Below are 18,489 nucleotides of genomic sequence, written 5' to 3' on the forward strand. Positions count from 1 at the left end.
GTATAGCTTTTGTTAGCATTTTATCGAGTATTTGGGTTCTTTAACGATAGATATGGTTAAGAGGTGTAGTCACGGACATTGAAATAGTGACGACAGGTATCCTGAAAGGCTAGTTGGTGGAGTTCAATTCGTACCCTTTCCAAAACCGAAGACCCAGTACGAAAAATGTCTTTGATGGATCAAACTTTGTGGAAGACCGCATCATCAACTGAATCCATCTAATATCAACCGGAACGGAAGACCGAGTACGAAAAATGTCTTCGATGGATTAAACTTTGTGGAAGATCGTGTGATCAACTGAATCCATCTAAAATCAACCGGAACAGATATGTTTGCATGAAGGTAAGCCCGATATTTGATTTTCAATACATGTCTCATAAAAATGAATTAGCAGTTCTTCGCTTGCATATCATAGCTACGTGTGAATGATTGACACACTTGATCTGTGTTGAGCGATATTTTGCGATGATCTGACTGCACAAACGTGTCTCTGTTCGGCGGCTCCTGAGCTAAGCTAAACCGGACTAGCGAGTCCTAAAAGCCTTCGACGTGCACCGAGACACCAAGACTGAAGGAAGGATGTTTGAGGACACTATAAAGTAGTGATTGTCGTACTCGGTCGGGACTTACGTAGGTTCGGCACTAATTCAAGAATAATTATTGAGGGGAGCGCGTGACGTTACACAAAGAAAACGAGAGAAATCGTAAATCAAGCCTCGCCTTCTTTTCTTTCATACGGTGGTTCACAAACGACTATACAGATACACATACAGATCCTGCACACAAGTGTAATAGGTAACACGAAAATAGGAAACTGTCAATGACGAATTCGTCTTTGGGTTATAATATATTATATTATGTGGCTTCTCGGTCTTCCTCTGACTCTGGAAAGATCTCGCGCTAATATCAATGGTTTCTCCGTCGATATGCATGTAAATACCATTGAAATACCCTTCGCTGAAATACTTGAAGCCCTGCTGTCTGCTTTTCAACGATATTTCCCTGTTAGCTAAGAATGCAAGTGAGAAATCAGCTGGTAAATCGGACAGTTTCGCTCTAGTCTTTTCTTGCTGCGCCGCCATTTTTGCTAATTGTTTGTCTGAGGTTAGCACACGTGGGGTGACGTAACTTCAGGAGGCGTGGTTAAGTGCCCTGTACGGAGGGGTCAATTAGTAAAGAAAAGCCTGCAGGCTGGGAGAATCTGTCTATGTCTGGGCAGCCCGCAGTGGCCAGCCAGGTCAGCACTCTGCGCCAAAACAAGCATATAACTGTGAGGAACGTTTTACATGTAGTCCAGCTAACCGACTAGCTAGCTGGCTAGCTGCCTTCTTAATCCAAGCACAAGGAAGTGATCTATCATGCTGTCACAGATTGTGGGCTGGCTGTCAATGGCTCAGCACAGTGGCGTGGTCCAAGGCAAACCCAGTCAAACTGGGCCTTTCACATCCACATGAAGTATTGTATTGTTTGTAAGTTTAGTTTTGACAAAGGATGAGTACTGTATGGTATTTAGACTAAAAACTTGGAATGTGGGAGGAAACCAGACTACACATATGGGGATGAGGAGAATTTGCAACCTCCACACAGGTGGAGCTCGAATTTGAACCCCAGTCCTCAAAACCATGAAGCAGATGTGAGAACCACCGTGCCGCCAACATTTTAATAATAATAATAATAAGAAGAAGAAGAAGCATTTTTTCTTCCCTTCTCAATTAAAAAATATTTACCTTCCAAAATTTTCTGTTAATATTATCAACTAAAATTAGTTAGTCCTTTTGTGTAAAAGTATAAAGAACCAAATCGGTTTTTCCATCAGCTGTTTATCTGTTCATAAAGTCATTATTTATATGATAATAAAATTGATATCCATTCATAAACTGATTGCAGTAATCCCCCTTCCATCAGGGGTGGGGTCTTGGGGAGGTTAAATTCCAGTCTACTCCCGCAATAAATGAAATGTGTGAATTGGAAATATTTAGAAACGACCTAAGCATGTTTTTCTTGCATTAACAACACTTACATTTTATTGAAGGCCTATAAACAAACCTAAAATGACAGACATAGATTTAAACGCATAATACAGTGAGAGAGAGCTAGAGCAGTGGATCAAAATAAATTATTGTACAAACAGTATAAAAGCACAGTAAGAGCTGTAATCAAAATCTGCAATATACATGCAGTAGTTTGTACTTCTAAGTGGGAAGTTCCCACTGGGAGCACTTATTTAAACTGAATACAGTATATGAGAAAAGGCATTATAAAACAAAAAAAAAACGTTTGGAATGAATATAACCTCCAAAACGGTTCATTGTTAAGATTTATTGAACATAAATATGTAAACTTGTTTGAGACCTGGCACAATGGTGGATGACTGATTCACACATCTGCCTTACAACTCTGAGGCTATGGGTTCAAATTGGGCTTCGCCTGTGTGGAGTCTGCATGTTTTCCCCGTGCTTGCATGGATTTTCTCCGGATACTCTGGTTTTCTCTCGAATCCCCAAAACATACATAGAAGGTTAATTGATGATGCCTGGTGCCTGCAGGTATGAATGTGAGTACAGACTATTGTTTGTCTATATGTGCCCTCCGACTGGCAGTCCACCAGTTCAGGGTTACGGTCTAATACCATTACATCAGTGTCATGAAAAAATACATCGGCAATACTATCGTTCACTGTTATTGTTTTTGGGAAAATATATTGTAATTCCTAATGTGACAGCCTTAATCATAAAATATTGACAGGGAGCAATAACAGTAATAAAGTGGTGCATTACTGTATCTGTATTCCATGATGATAAGTTGCAGGGACTCATTGTTCAAGGGCTGGGACTCGTTTTTTCCAGATGTGTAAAGGACTCACATAGTCTCAATTGTAAAATGATCTATGATTAAGTACCTGAATGTGATACTTAAGTAAACAAGGATTTTAACAGAAAACAACTTTGGTCTAAGTTAAAGTCACCTGTAGAATATTAGTTGAGTAATGTACTCAAGTAATGTAATGGCATTTAAGTACGGCTGCACAATTATGGTCAAAATAATAATCATGATTAGTTTGCTCAATATAGTAACTACAATACAATACAATTATTCCTCTTCCAGTGAAAAATCTTGATTATTATTGCACTACAATTCAACTATCCCTATGTAAACTGTTTCAGTGCAAAATAAAAAATAAATAAATTTACCCCAAAAATTCTACTTGACCACCCAAGGGCTAACTGAATTAATGTGTTGCAAAGTACAATCACAAATTGCCGCTGAATAGACGCAAATACAGTTTTTGCATAAAACGCAATAGCATTAATCTGCAAGGGCAGACACTCAATTTGAATACCGTTCATTAATAGACACTAGTGAATTGTGAAGGAGAGCAAGTTTCTGTTGTTCCCCTTACCCACTGGTGAATCGTGTACAGTTAGAAAATGCAAGGAACTCGACAGTTGTGATTTCCCTGTCCATCTACTGCCATCTTTAAAAAATATATATATATATATATTGTGTTCAGGCCAGCCGCGACAGTGATTGCAAACCGTGTCTTAGGTGACATGATGCCTCTCTGCTAAAGTGCTAAGAGGGCTAGATAGATAGATAGATAGATAGATAGATAGATAGATAGATAGATAGATAGATAGATAGATAGATAGATAGATAGATAGATAGATAGATAGATAGATAGATAGATAGATAGATAGATAGATAGATAGATAGATAGATAGATAGATAGATAGATAGATAGATGGCGGGATCGGTGGCAAGTGGTTAGAGGATTGACCTCACAGTTCTTAAGGACCGGGTTCAACCGCGAACAAGTCAGGGCACACTGTATAAGCTTAACATAATGTGGGAGGTTGACACACTCTAACTGCTCTAAATGCTAGAAGACTCTGCATCTTTGCACAACTGTGACTCTGATAAGAAATACTTCCATATTAATTGAATGTTTATGTAATGTTCATTCTTGTTTGTTTATTCTTCCTCTCAGTACTAAAGATGGTTGTTGTACAAGGGCAGCACCAACTGCCGGAGACAAATTCCTTGTGTGTTGTTACATACTTGGCCATTAAAGCTAATTCTTATTCTAATTCACAAAATCATATATACTATTGCAAATTGTTGCAAATTGCAACATAGCTGCTGGTTAACTGAGCAGATTTTACATTTGAATGAATTAAATAAAAATAAATCAGAAAATCATGAAAAATATCCATCCATTTTCTGAGCAGCTTATCCTCACAAGGGTCGTGGGAGTACTGGAGCCTATCCTAGCTTTTATCGGCCAGGAGGCGGGGTAACACCATGAACTGGTTGCCAGCCAATCACAGGTTACATGGAGACAAACAACAGTCACACTCACAATCACACCAGGGTAATTTAGAGTCTTCAATTAACCTTCTCAGTAAATACTAGATAACGTGTTGTAGTGGGCGGCACGGTGACAACAAAGAGCTGTGACTCATTGCAGTATGAGGCTGGCTGTAAATCATGGAGTTTTCCTAAGACTTGTGAATATCATTGAGATCCATTTGAAAAATTAATTCCATTTTAAATATAAAATACTTTATGTAGCAGATGTGTTGACAGCCAGTTGGGACATCCACAGGACTCCCACTAACAGTTTGAAGGACAGCATGATAATTTTATGAATACATGTTTGTAGGTCCATCAATAAAGAGAGGTCTGCGTGGCATTCTTGTACATCAATGTTGTCCTCCAACCTTTCTTGCGCCACAGATCACTCTAGTCACTGAAACTTAACCACATTGGACTAAATTAATAATTTCATCAGTGTCCCATAAGTCTTATTGGGGAAATCACGAAAGCAGCATAACATCATGTGGCTCTCATAAAGTCAGGCACATGACCTAGGCTGATTATCATAGTGGAGCAGGGTTTACAACTCATGAGTTCTTCAGAAGAGTGTTCCTGCAATTTCCATACATTAGGGTTCAAATAAATGGTGTACAAGATGTATGCACAACCACGCTTGCAATAATTATTTATGCAGGTAATAAAATTGCTGTCATAGAAGCAGAGAACAGCATCCAGCAGGTTACTTTGAAAGATGGGAGACTGCTTTGTTTTGCTTTATCGTACGGAAAGATGGGATTGTTTTGAATTAGAAGTGAGTGTCTTTTGGTTTTGTCTTGACAAAAAGTGATGAGTAAAAAGTATAGGCCAAGCTCATAGCATCTGGGGGGAAAAAAGCAACACTGATTTGCAAATTCAGCAGTGGCTGCTTTCTTTGTAGAAATTACAATGAAAAATTAATGTAGTGATTATTTATTTATGCTTAAATGTTTCATGTAGTGCTATTAAACAATCATTTGGATTTACGCAGAGTAATGCAGCACTTTGTTTCCTTCGTGATACTGTTCTCTAATGTCATTGTGTGTTTGCATGGTCCATTCTCTGCCACATCTGGAGAGTTTCTACTACTAGAGGCAAAACTTCTTGCTTGTTGGGTCCAAATTGTAAGAGGTGATAACTAATGAAGATGCCAATAAAGGATGCAGTTATTATTACTGTTATGTCAGAGTCAGCAAGGGTCACAAGCATATTCTTCACAGTGACTGCCAGGACAGGTAAATATTATTATACAAGTTGTTCAACTCTGTGTGTGTGTGTGTGGGGGGGGGGTTTCAGTTCAACGGATAACCGTATATATTCATGGAGATACCTACTAGGGCTTTCCAAGGTCAGTATTAGACTTAGTGGGAAAGCTTTTAAGCAAACATCGAAGAGACATATGGCTAATGGTTGGGTGCACAGTCAGCATTTGGGATCATGGGATGTATATTACTATTATACTTTTATTTACTGTCTGAGTTATGACGAACTTGGAATGCTGTGTTCCAGTGAGTTGCGCCGCTCTTATTCCCATTGTCAGGGAGAACATTAAGGTTGCAGAGAGCAATCGTATTATGACAAGCCAAGTTCAAGGATATCTCTCTCTTTGAATAGAGGAGCCCACGTGTCATTAACTCAGGGCTATCCATCCTCTGTCTCCTTGTTGTACGGGCTACAAAGTCTTTGAATGTAACTGCAGCCGTGCTGATACAAGCTCCTAGCGGGACTTCAGCTCTGCGCCATAACACAAAGACTAACCTCCTTACAGTAATTCATACATCTTCCATTCCGCTTTACCTCACTATGGTCGCAGGTCTGCTGGAGCCTATCCCAGCTACCTTTGGGTGAGAGGGTGCACCCTGAAATTGTCACCAGCCAATCGTACAGCTCACAATAATGTATTTGTTCAAACAGGGTTGTCAAACTCAATCGCATAGGTGGGCAAAACTCAAAGCACACCATAGGTTGGTTGCTGTAAAGAATAAAGATTGAACACACTCAAACCAAACATTTTTAACATGAATACGAATCAAAGCAAACACTATACAATATTATTTCAAAATAAACCACCTTAAAATAAAAATAGCTCGCTCTGCATAGATTACCATTAAACTAATATGAGCATGCTGTACTGTTGTTCTGAATTAAGTGTTCAAATATTAATTCAAAATTTTCAAGGGTGGCTAGATAGATAAGTGGTGAGCACTTCTACCTCACAGTTCTGACGACCCAGGTTCAAACCAGCCTAGCCTGTGTGGAGTTTGCATGTTCTCCTTGTTCCTGTGTGGGTTTTCTCCAGGTACTCCGATTTCCTCCCACATCCCAAAAACATGCAAGGTAGGTTAACTGAAGATTAAATTCTCTGGAGGTGTGAATGTGACTGCAAATAGTCATTTGTTTATGTGCCCAGTAAATGGCTAGCGACCAGTTCAGGGTGTTCACTGCCTCTCACCCAGAGTAAACTAGGATAGGCGCCAGCATGCGTGTGACCACAGTGAGGATAAGCGCCAGGGATGGATGGAAAATTTAAAGTGTAACAGCCTGTCTTATATGTTCAAGCATTCTGTGCGCACCAATACCACTTTATTTATCAAATGCTTTCGCAAGCGGAATGTAATTGCGTACCACATGGCAGGAGTTTTGCTTGAGTTTCAATAATGCAAACAACACAAAGAGAGGCTAGAAACAGGACTGAAAGTGAACCAATTTACTGTTGTGACACTGCTAACAATTATTATTCTGTCCCAATTCTATTATCGATGCAGCTTACCTAAGCTGATTCCGGTGCCTCCCAAAAATGTGCTAAAAAGAAGGCTTTACACAATCAGAATTTTTGGGGCTGATCACCGATATATATAAATTCATGTTGGTTCATTTAGCATTTGTGCCAATCAGACACAGTAACAAAACAAATGAATGGTCTTTTATAAGAGGAGGTGGAGGAGGTGAATAGTCATTCACGTATCTCTGTGTTCTAATGAGTGAGATCAAACCAACACTGCATGATAGAAATAATGCTTGCTAACTTATAGTATTTAAAGTACATTGATTGATTTATATAATATATAAATACATATAATATATAGAAATCAAAGAATCTACAGAAACAACAAAAATGTATATATCTGCTTTTGCGTCTGAACTCTTCAATTACTTTGCATTGTCATTCTGCACAGAATCATTGATTCCAAAAGCTGGTTTATTTTTAACCTTGTTGCATGTCTTTTAATGTAGGACTGTAAATATCTGAGAGCCAATAAAGTTATTCCAAAAAGAAAAACAGTTGGAATGGAAGAGATGACGGTGAGACGAAACATAATGCACGGATCAGACTACAAGAGAAATTTAACCCTAACCTGACCCAAAGATAAGTTAGTGACAACTAGAAAATCCAAGTGGTAAATGGGTTAACCTGACTGGTGAGTGTTCAATTAGGATCAACTTTCTGCTGCTTTCTTCGCTTATTATAAAACTGAAACATGGGGCAGCCTTTCACAATAATAGTAATCATTTTTAAACATTTTAATTTGCACCAACTATTACACATTATTCAACACATGAAGTTTGCATTATATTGACATGGGGTCCAGTAATACCTGCTCTTTATTAGCTAGTGACTCAATAGAGAGGCCTGAAGCACTCCTGGGTGTCCCAAGCCCCTCCTTCCACCCCCATACACACATCCACCATAAAAGAACAGCAGACTACACAAGTGCTATCATACTGTCCGCTTATGAATTATTGACAAGCAGACAGCGCCAAGGAGTGCATGTGAGCCACTGCCCTCCACCTCACCAACTCCTTTCCCTGTCCCTATATGTATGACGTCATTGTAACTCGGGAACAAAGTTAGCACTGTTACTGTAAAGAGGTTTTCATGTTGAAAACTTTTCACGAACTGCATGGTGAAACAGGTGGAATATAAGCAGCAGAAGGCCAGTGATTAGCTTGGATTCATCTACCATCCTAATTGTGTGAAGGTAATGAACACTAGTAACCCTTTAATCTCCACATGGAACGAGGAGACATAGTTTGCTGTCCAGGAATTGTGATTAGTCAGGGGTGGAGGAATGCTGCTTGGCTGCAGATGTGCAACTCGACATAAAGGCGGAGCAATCTTGTACACTAGTATTGGAAACACATATATGAAAAATACTTCAGGATGAATAAAAACTGAAACATTGAGTCATTGTGCAGTAGATGTTAAGTACAGTATATTGAGATGAAAAGAGATAAAACTGTTCAATTCCTGTGAAGTCTTCACAAAAAATATTAATAATTATTATTACTTTACAGTGGAATATCGTCATCAAGCCCTGAACACTGTAGACGACATTTAAAGTCCTCCCAAATGGTCTTGGTAGAACAATTGTGGGGTAAGAATGGATAAAAGGGAGGAAACAAGTAAGTGGGATGATTCGACCACATGAGACCTCATTCATGTCACATTTTATTGTCATTCTGCATGGGCAGAGATTACAGTGCATATTACACTTGAAAAGTGAGTTTACATAACCATCCTCTGCCCCTTCAATCTAATGAGAGATGGCGGGAGTGGATTGAATAACTCGCCAGTGAGTGAGCAAGGTGTACTGTATTTCAATTGAATTATAGCCTACGTTTCAATTCCTACTTTTTCTCTGGATGACCAAACAAAGATTGATTATTTTTTAATGTGGTAAGGGGATAAAAATTATGAATTATTTTGTTGTCTCTCTTGTATTGCGTTGCATTTTCATGAAAGCAGACTATTGACAAAGAGGTAAATGCCCCTAACCGTAAATCTTAAATATTCAGTGGTGGGTGTGCATGGTCTGGCAACCCAATCAATTTATCCTAAAGCCATTTGTCTCGAGCTGTTATCCAGATCAATTACACAAGGAGACCTCATCAGCATCCATCAGCCTATCAGTCATATTCCTGTCTCGGTGCCTGTCCTACTGTGCAGCTCCATTTCAGATCAATGCTGCAGGGATTTGATTTTATTGCCCATTAGCAACAGTTGGGAAGCCAGACCTAAGCCTCAACTGAGCAAGGAGCTCTCTTATTCTTATGTGAACAGCACTGGCTCGGGTAACACATTAGTAGTATTAGTAGTCTAATGTAAAAGCCATAGAGGATGGTGGCTCCATTGCAGGCCATCGATTTGAGTAGCACAGAAAAACAAGTGATTACATAATTCATGTGACTTTTCCATTTGAACTGCACTTCTTCTCAGACTGAGAATGTCACATAATGTGTTTTCCTGGGTTCTATACTATTGAGTTTGTTACAAAAAAGAATGACACCTTTTCATAATGTGGATTTATTCTCTATGAAACTTTTACATGAGGATACTAAAGTTGGAGCATGTCTTGAGTAAGTGTTATAAACTATACTGTACTTTGTGGCTGTCTGTCTGATTCACTGGGCAAGTTCCAGCTTGTTTCAATAATTGACCTCTCCGTACAGGGCACTTAACCACACCTCCTGAAGTCACGTCACCCCACTGTTGGTAACCTCAGACAAACATTAGACAAAATGGCATCGCAGGAAGAAAAGTCGAGAGTGAAATTGTCCAATTTACCAGCTGATTATTCACTCACATTCTTACCGAATAGTGAAATATCGTTGAAGAGCAGACAGCACGGCTTCAAGTATTTCAGTGAGGGGTATTTCAATGGTATTTACATGCATATCGACGGAGAAAGCATTGATGATAGCGCAAGAACTTTCCGGAGTCAGAGGAAGACCAAGAAGCCACATAATATAATATATTATAACCCAAAGACGAATTCGTCATTGACAGTTTCCTGTTTTCGTGTTACCTATCACACTTGTGTGCAGAATCTGTATGTGTATCTGTATAGCCGTTTGTGAACCACCGCATGAAGGAAAAGAAGAAGGCGAGGCTTGATTTACGAGTTGTTTCTCTCGTTTTCTTTGTGTAACGTCACGCGCTCCCCTCAATAATCATTCTTGAATTAGTGCCGAACCTACGTAAGTCCCGACCGAGTACGACAATCACTACTTTAGTGTCCTCAAACAACCTTCCTTCAGTCTTGGTGTCTTGGTGCACGTCGAAGGCTTTTAGGACTCACTAGTCCGGTTTAGCTTAGCTCGCTAGCCGCCAACTAAGAGACCAGTTTGTGTCTGTATGTGTATCTGTATAGCTGTTTGTCAACTGCCGTATGAATGAAAAGAAGAAGGCGAGGCTTGATTTACGAGTTGTTTCTCTCATTTTCTTTGTGTAACGTCACCCGCTCCCCTCAATAATTATTCTTGAATTAGTGCCGAACCTACGTAAGTCCCGACCGAGTATAACAATCACTACTTTAGTGTCTTCAAACATCCTTCCTTCAGTCTTGGTGTCTCGGTGCACGTCGAAGGCTTTTAGGACTCGCTAGTCCGGTTTAGCTTAGCTCGGGAGCCGCTGAACAGAGACACGTTTGTGCAGTCAGATCATCGCAAAATATCGCTCAACACAGATCAAGTGTGTCAATCATTCACACATAGCTATGTTATGCAAGCAAAGAACTGCTAATTCTTATATGAGACATGTATTGAAAATTAAAACTAGGGCTTACCTTCGTGCAAACATATCTGTTCCGGTTGATTTTAGATGGATTCAGTTGATCATGCGGTCTTCCATAAAGTTTGATCCATCGAAGACATTTTTCGTACTCGGTCTTCTGTTCCAGTTGATTTTAGATGGATTCAGTTGATCATGCGGTCTTCCACAAAGTTTGATCCATCGAAGACATTTTTCGTACTCGGTCTTCGGTTTTGGAAAGGGTACAAATTGAACTCCACCAACTAGCCTATCAGGATACCTGTCGTCACTATTACAAAGTCCGTGACTTCACCTCTTAACCATATCTATTGTTAAGGATCCTTAAGATGTGATAAAACGCAAACAAAAGCTATACTGTGTCATGATCCTGCCGCTCCAGCCCGGGCTGTGCGGGTGTCCGCGCGGTTGTGCTGATTGGGAGGTGCACACCTGCGCCTCATGCAGCCTGATTATGCTGTGTATTTATATGACCCCGATGACGACTGGCCGGCTCCAGTTCGTTAAGCTTCATGTCCCATTCGAGTGCTCCGGTATCCCTGATCGACAACTCGTGTGTACCGACCTTCGCCCGTTCTCCGACCAACCTTGTAAGCCTGACTCCTTTGATACTTCTGCCTGCCTTGATCGTTCTCCTGTATACCGACTCCTGCCTGCTCGCTCACCTGCTCTCTTCGCCCGACGTCCCAACTACCTTGCATCGTCCGAGTCCTGCATTTAGGTCCTACCCCCGTTCCGATGGGACGTGACAGAATGAACTGGAGACAACAGGACCCAGCAGGAAAGACCCGGCGGTGCCGGGACCGACGCAAGGTAGACCGTCTGCCGGAGGACCAAGCCTGTCCGATCCGGGTAGGCTCCTTGACGTCCTCCGCTTCCGTGTCTTACGCTCCGCCAGCGAGGTATGAATACGTCCCGACCACGACCCGTCCGGCTCCTCATATTCTTCTGGACTCTGACTTTTCGGAATATGAGGAGGACCGTGATTTGTATGACCGGCTGCCTGAGTACGACTCCAATGACTTTGATTTTGAATCTCTTTGCCCGGCTTTTCATCCCAGTCAGTTTGCTCCACCTCCCCGCGTTCCCAGCACCCGAACGTCTTCGCCCGGTGGATACAAATTCACCAATCTGTTTGAGGGAACCCGCTTGGCCATCTACCCGGGACCTCCGCGTGGCGGCCAGAGGAGACGCCCCGGCCGGGCGCTCCCTGGGGTCTCCCGCTGCGCGGCAACGAAGACACCGTCCTCCCACTCCTCGCCGGCAACGGTGAGACCGGGAGACCTGCAGCTGGTGGCGAAGCTTCCAGCCCAGAGGGAGGAGGAGCCGCCAAATCGCGATGCATTCTACCGTGAAATGGGGGCGGAGATAGAGCGGCAGAGCGCCGAATTGGCGGCTCTCACGTCCCAGGTCCGGCATGGATTGGCAAACCAGCCGAGCTACGCTGACGTTGCAACGGCGACGGACTCACTGCTGACGCAGGTTCACGCGACAGTTGGAACTGACCCGCTCCTGAGACACGCCCATGTGTCTGTTTCGACTGATCCTCTGCCGACTCTGGTTCACGTTGCCCTGGAAACTGATTCGCCACCGCGCCACGCCCACGTTGCTGTTTCAACGAATGCATTGCAAGCTCACGTGCCAATGGTGACCGACCCGATGCTGCCTCATGTTGCTGTCCAGGAGGTGGCGACGTCTCCACAGCCGCTTCTCGTCCGTGTCCGGGAGTACCAGTGGCGACCGGTCCGTGGTCTCTCCCCTGTTCCTGCTCTGAGGGCGACGGGCACATCCATATGTTCCCGTCCAGGAGGTGGCGATGGTGCCACCACCTTCTCACATTCCTGTCCAAGAGGAGGTGGCACTGGCGCCCCCTTCTCACGTTCCTGTCCAGGAGGAGGTGGCACTGGCACCACCTTCTCACGTTCCTGTCCAGAAGGAGGTGGTGATGGCGATTGTGTCGCCGCCTTCTCACGTTGCTGTCCAGGAGGAGTTGGTGATGGTGTCGCCGCCCTCTCACGTTACTGTCCAGGAGGAGGTGGCGATGGCGATGGTGTCACCGCCTTCTCACGTTGCTGTCCAGGAGGTGGCGATGGCGATGGTGTTGCCGCCTTCTCACGTTCCTGTCCAGGAGGAGCTGGGGAGTTCTGTGGAGCCACCCCAGAGTTGGAGAGACTTCGGGATGGCTGTGATGGTGGCGGTCATGGCTCTAGTCCTTCTCTCCATCACCCTCTTTGCTCCTGAGGGCTCCGAGCCACTTCAGGACCTGGCCTCGTTGGTGACTAATCCACGGCTGCCTCCTGACCAAGCCTCGGTGGCGACCAGGCCCTGGTCATCTCACAACCACGGCGTGGGAAGTTCTTGTCCAGAGCAGTTGCCTGCCTCGGCCTGGTTCCTGCTTCGTCGTTTGGTTCCTCACAGAAGTCGTCCGCCCGAATCGCTCCGTGGGGACCCTGGTGCTTGGCGTCCGGGTCGTCCTCCTGACCTGTCCACCCGGATGTCTTGCGTTTGGTGGCCTGGATGGCCACCAGACTGAGGTTCGGGGGGGGGGGGGTGCCATCCTCCGGACCCTCCTTCCGCCCACCCCCGCCTGTGTTAATTATCAGTTTCTTTCGTTTAGGCACGTCTGGGAGCCGTGCCTTTGAGGGGGGGTACTGTCATGATCCTGCCGCTCCAGCCCTGGCTGTGGGGGTGTCCGTGTGGATGTGCTGATTGGGAGGTGCACACCTGCGCCTCATGCAGCCTGATTATGCTGTGTATTTATATGACCCCGATGACGACTGGCCGGCTCCAGTTCGTTGAGCTTCATGTCCCGTTCGAGTTCTCCGGTATCCCTGATCGACAACCCGTGTGTACCGACCTTTGCCCGTTCTCCGATAAACCTTGTAAGCCTGACTCCTTTGATACTTCTGCCTGCCTTGATCGTTCTCCTGTGTACCGACTCCTGCCTGCCCGCTCACCTGCTCTCTTCGCCTGACGTCCCAACTACCTTGCATCGTCCGAGTCCTGCATTTGGGTCCTACCCCCGATCCGATGGGACATGACATACTGGACAAATGCGACTTTGTCTGAGGTAATGGCGGACGCCAACAAGGGGCGTGGTTTAGGTAGATCTGGCCTCTGATTGGTCAGCGACGCAGCTTACGCAATTTCTACGGAGGGGTCAATTGCTAGTTTCCACAAGGGGTGCATCAGGAGGCAGGGTACACCCTAAACTGGTTGCCAGCCAATCACAGGGCACATCGAGACAAACAGCCGCACTCACAATCACATCTACTAGCAATTTAGAAGGTCTTATTAATGTTGCATGTTTTTGGGATGTGGGAGAAAACCCACACAGGCATGGAGAGAACATGCAAACTTCGCACAGGCGGGATCGAACCCTGGACCTCAGAACTGTGAGGCCAACGGTTTACAGCTGAACGCCGTACCACCTGTTAAAATTATAAATTAATTAAATTTTTTTTTGCTTGATTGTTTAATTTATTATTAATAGAAAGTGAAAATAAGGTGTGCATGTATTAGGTAGATATTAAATACCAATTGGACACTTGATCACGTGAATAAATTCAGCTAATACAAAAAAAAATCACTGCTTGGCCATGAGTGGCTGTGCCAGGTAGATGTAAATGACGAACAGTGACAATATTTCTTGAACATCTGATTCAATACTTGTCTTTTTCAATTACGGATGTACTTCCTGTAATTCCAGTTATTCGAATGAAAAGCTTCCAGGTTTTAACAAGAAGATTAAAAATGTGTTTGAAAGCAAGTCAACCTCTAAGAACTACAGGTAGTTTTGCTTCCAGAATAGTTTTCGTGTGAAATTTCTTCAAGCGTCTTCCTCGAGTGATACTTAATCCGGATGAGCGACCAAAAAAAAAAAAAAAAAAAACGTCAGTGCCAAAAACTCAGTATGGCTCTGTATGATGTACTCTGTATTTAAGTGTGTGTGTTATGGGGTGGGAAACAATCGTGATACACTTACATATCTGTTGATGAGTGTCCGAAGAGCTCTGAGATCCATCCCCATCCTGTTGTCTCTCGGTCCTGCCCGGCTAATTCTGCAACCTGTCTTCCTCTCCGCACGAACAGTGTTAGTTTGTTAATTCTCTTCCTTTGTCCATAACTTTTCTCTCATCTTTTTCGCCTTCGTCAAAATAAAAATAAAAATAAAAAAACAGCGACCCCTTACATCGAGGACCGAGTAAAAGAGGTGGGTAAAAGTAAGTATGTATTGTCTGACCGGATGCCACCAAACAACGTAATGACAGCCACCTCTCGTGGGCGTGCACCGTACAGTACAGTACAGTACATTACTTTTCTAATCTCCTTTCCTCAAACGCGCGACAAAGAAGCTTTTCTCTCGTGGGCGTCACGCGCCACCAGGTGTTGTTGGCGCATGCGCCCGTGCGTGCTGTCACTGGAAGATAATTAAATAAATACAGAAATGAATAATTAAACAAGCTCTTAAAAACTATATATTTGTAATAACGCCCCCCCCCTCTCTCTCTCTCGACACTTTTCTCTCTCTCGCTCCCACTACCCCCATCTCTCTCCCCACCCCCACCTCTCTCTCGCTCTCTCTCTCTCTCTCTCGCTCTCTCTCGATGAGGCTCTATGTCTCTTCTACAGAAGTAAATACAAATCCTGGTGGCACTTATTTACTACCATACTCTTCACCATCACTGCTTTACCGAATTTGTTGTCATCCCCACCGACCCTCCCAGGGAAAACAATGGGCAGGTGTGGCCAATTAATTTTTCGAAGGGGCCCATGTGAGGAATTTAACTAACAGTTGTCGAGGGACATACCAACATGCTAATCTCAGTTGTTATAAATAGGAATTTACAATATTTTTTATAAATCAGTAAACTGTATAGTTTTTATAAAGTGCTATATTGTGAAGGGAGCTATAGTATAGTAGTTGTGATTGAAAATGAAAGAGGAAATTTTAAACAAAAAGAAACCAGAGTCAGTAACAATTAAACGATATGTCTCCACTCCACTATCCAAAGACCTGATCGGACTGATTTGTATCGCCCGGTAATTAGCATTTCATGCTGATTAGTTTGAAAGTCATAATTCTATGACTTCTTCTTTTTCTTTCAGCTTGTCCCGTTAGGGGTCGCCACAGCGTGTCATCTTTTTCCATCTAAGCCTATCTCGTACATCCTCCTCTCTAACGTCCACTGTTCTCATGTCTTCCCTCACAACATCCATCAACCTTTTCTTTGGTCTTCCTCTTGCTCTTTTGCCTGGCAGCTCCATCCTCAGCACCCTTCTACCAACATCCTCAGTCTCTCGCCTCTGAACATGTCCAAACCATCAAGGTCTGCTCTCTCTAACCTTGACTCCAAAACATCCAACTTTGGCTGTCAGTCTAATGAGCTCATTTCTAATCCTATCCACTTCTGAGAAAGACAACACCTAAAGCCCGCATCAAAATAGACTAATTTGCTCTGTCACGATTCCTCGATGTCAGACTACGGCAATAAAATCTACCATTCACACAGAACCAGTCTTTTACGATCACTGGGCTTTAGCTTCTCAACACAAACAAGACCAGATACAGTTGTGTATTTTTAATACAACTAAGAGTCACCGGGGCCCCCCTCTGGAGCCAGGCTTGGAGGTGGGGCTCGAAGGCGACTGGCTTGTGGCCAGGCCTGCACCCATGGGCCTCGGCCGGGCACAGCCCTAAAGGGTAACATGGATCCTCCTTCCCATGGGCTCGCCACCTGTGAGAGGGGCCATAGGGGTCGGGTGCGATGTGAGCTGGGCGGTGGCCAAAGCCGGGGACCTTGCCGATCTGATGCCCGGCTACATAAACTAGTTCTAGGGACATGCAAAGTCACCTCTTTGGCAGGGAGGGAGCCCGAGTTGGTGCATGAGGTTGAGAGGTTCCGACTTGCCTCTACGCACTGCTTGGGCTCTGGTACTAATACTCTTGAATGGGGTTGGACTCTGTTCCACTCTGGAGTTGCCACAGTGAGAGGCGCTGAGCAAGTGTGGTAAACTTATTGCCCCCCGGCTTGAGGCCTGTAAGTTGGGGTTTAACCCGGTGGATGACTGGGGAGCCTCCCTCTGCCTTCGGGTAGGGGGACGGGTCCTGACTGTTGTTTGTGCCTTTGCTCCAAACAGGATTTCAAAGTACCCACCCTTTATAGAGTCCTTCAAGGGAATGCTGGAGAGTGAGCCCTCTGGGGACTCCATCATTCTGCTGGGGGACTTAAATGCCCACATGGGCAATGACAGTGAGACCTGGAAGGGTGTGATTGGGAAGAACGCCCACCCACTCGATCGGAACACAAGTGCTGTTCTGTTACTGGACTTTGTGGTCGTGTCATCGGATGTGTGACTGCATGTCTTGGACACTCAGGTGAAGAGAGGGGTGGAGCTGTCAACTGATGTTGGCTCCAGTGGTGGGGAAGATGACGGTATGACGTGGCAGGCCCAAGCGTATTGTGAGGGTCTCCTGGGAACGGCTAGCAGATTTCCCTGTCAGAAGGAATTTCCACTCCCACCTCCGAAAAAACTTTTCTCATGTTCCGGGGTTGGCGGGGAACATTGAGTCTGAGTGGACGATGTTCTGCGCCTCCATTGCTGAGGCAGCCGATCGGAGCTGTGACGGTAATGTGGTCAGTGCCCGCCGTGGCGGAAACCCCCTAACACGTCGGTTGAAACCAAAAGTGAAGGATGCTGTCAAGTTGAAGAAGGAGTCCGATTGGATATTTTTGACCTGTGAAACTCCCGAGGCAGCTGATAGACACCGGCTGGCCAAGCGGAATGCAGCTTCAATGGTCACTGAGGCAAAACTCGGGATGTTGTGAGTCAATGGGGAGTATACTTCGAAGACCTCCTCAATTCCACCAACACACCTTCCCATGAGAAGCTGAGTCTGGATTCTCTCTCTCATCTATCTCTGGAGTTGAGGGACCCGAGGTGGTAAAAAGCTCCTTGGTGGCAGAACCCCGGCGTTGGATGAGATTCGTCCAGAGTTCCTAAAGTCTCTGGATGTTGTGGGGCTGTCCTCGTTGACACGCCTATACAACATTGTATGGACATCAGGAACAGTGCCTCTGGATTTGCAGACTGGGGTGGTGGTCCCCCTTTTTTTAAGAAGGGGGAACGGTGTGTCTATTCCAACTCTCTCGGCAGGATCCTGGAGCGTGCACGGGAGGTTCACCCAACCAGTCAACGTGTGTTTTGTGGACTTGGAAAAGGCATTCGACCATGTCCTTCAGGGAGACTTGTGGGGGATTCTTTAGGAGTATGGGGTACCGAACCCACTGATACAGGCTATTCGGCCCCTGTATGACCGGTGTTCGCGTTTGGTCCACAATGGTGGCAATAACTTGGAGTTATTTCCAGCAAGAGTTGGACTCCGTCCACCAAGGCTGTTATTTGTCATTGATTTCGTTCATAACTTTTATGGACAGAATCACTTGTTACAGCCAAGGGATAGAGTGTGTCTGGTTTGATGGCCTCAGTATCGCATCTCTCCTTTTTACAAATTATGTGGTTCTGTTGGCTTCATCAAGTTGTGATTGCCAACGCTCACTGGAGCGGTTCACAGCCAAGTGTGA

General features: G+C 44.4%; 1 protein-coding gene across 14 annotated transcripts in view; it reads right to left on the reverse strand.

The window, feature by feature from the left end:
• Nucleotides 1-15,398, reverse strand: part of atp11a (ATPase phospholipid transporting 11A) — a 76,478-nt gene extending 61,080 nt beyond the window's left edge. For all 14 annotated transcript variants that reach the window (XM_061804350.1, XM_061804342.1, XM_061804336.1 and 11 more), the window contains exon 1: nucleotides 14,889-15,398. In XM_061804350.1, the coding sequence (XP_061660334.1) occupies nucleotides 14,889-14,933 (45 nt within the window). In that variant the 5' untranslated portion in view covers nucleotides 14,934-15,398. The remainder of the gene's footprint in view (nucleotides 1-14,888) is intronic.
• Nucleotides 15,399-18,489: the final 3,091 nt, after the last annotated feature.

Source organism: Syngnathoides biaculeatus, chromosome 2 (genome assembly GCF_019802595.1).
Source record: "Syngnathoides biaculeatus isolate LvHL_M chromosome 2, ASM1980259v1, whole genome shotgun sequence".
Classification (NCBI taxonomy): domain Eukaryota; kingdom Metazoa; phylum Chordata; class Actinopteri; order Syngnathiformes; family Syngnathidae; genus Syngnathoides; species Syngnathoides biaculeatus.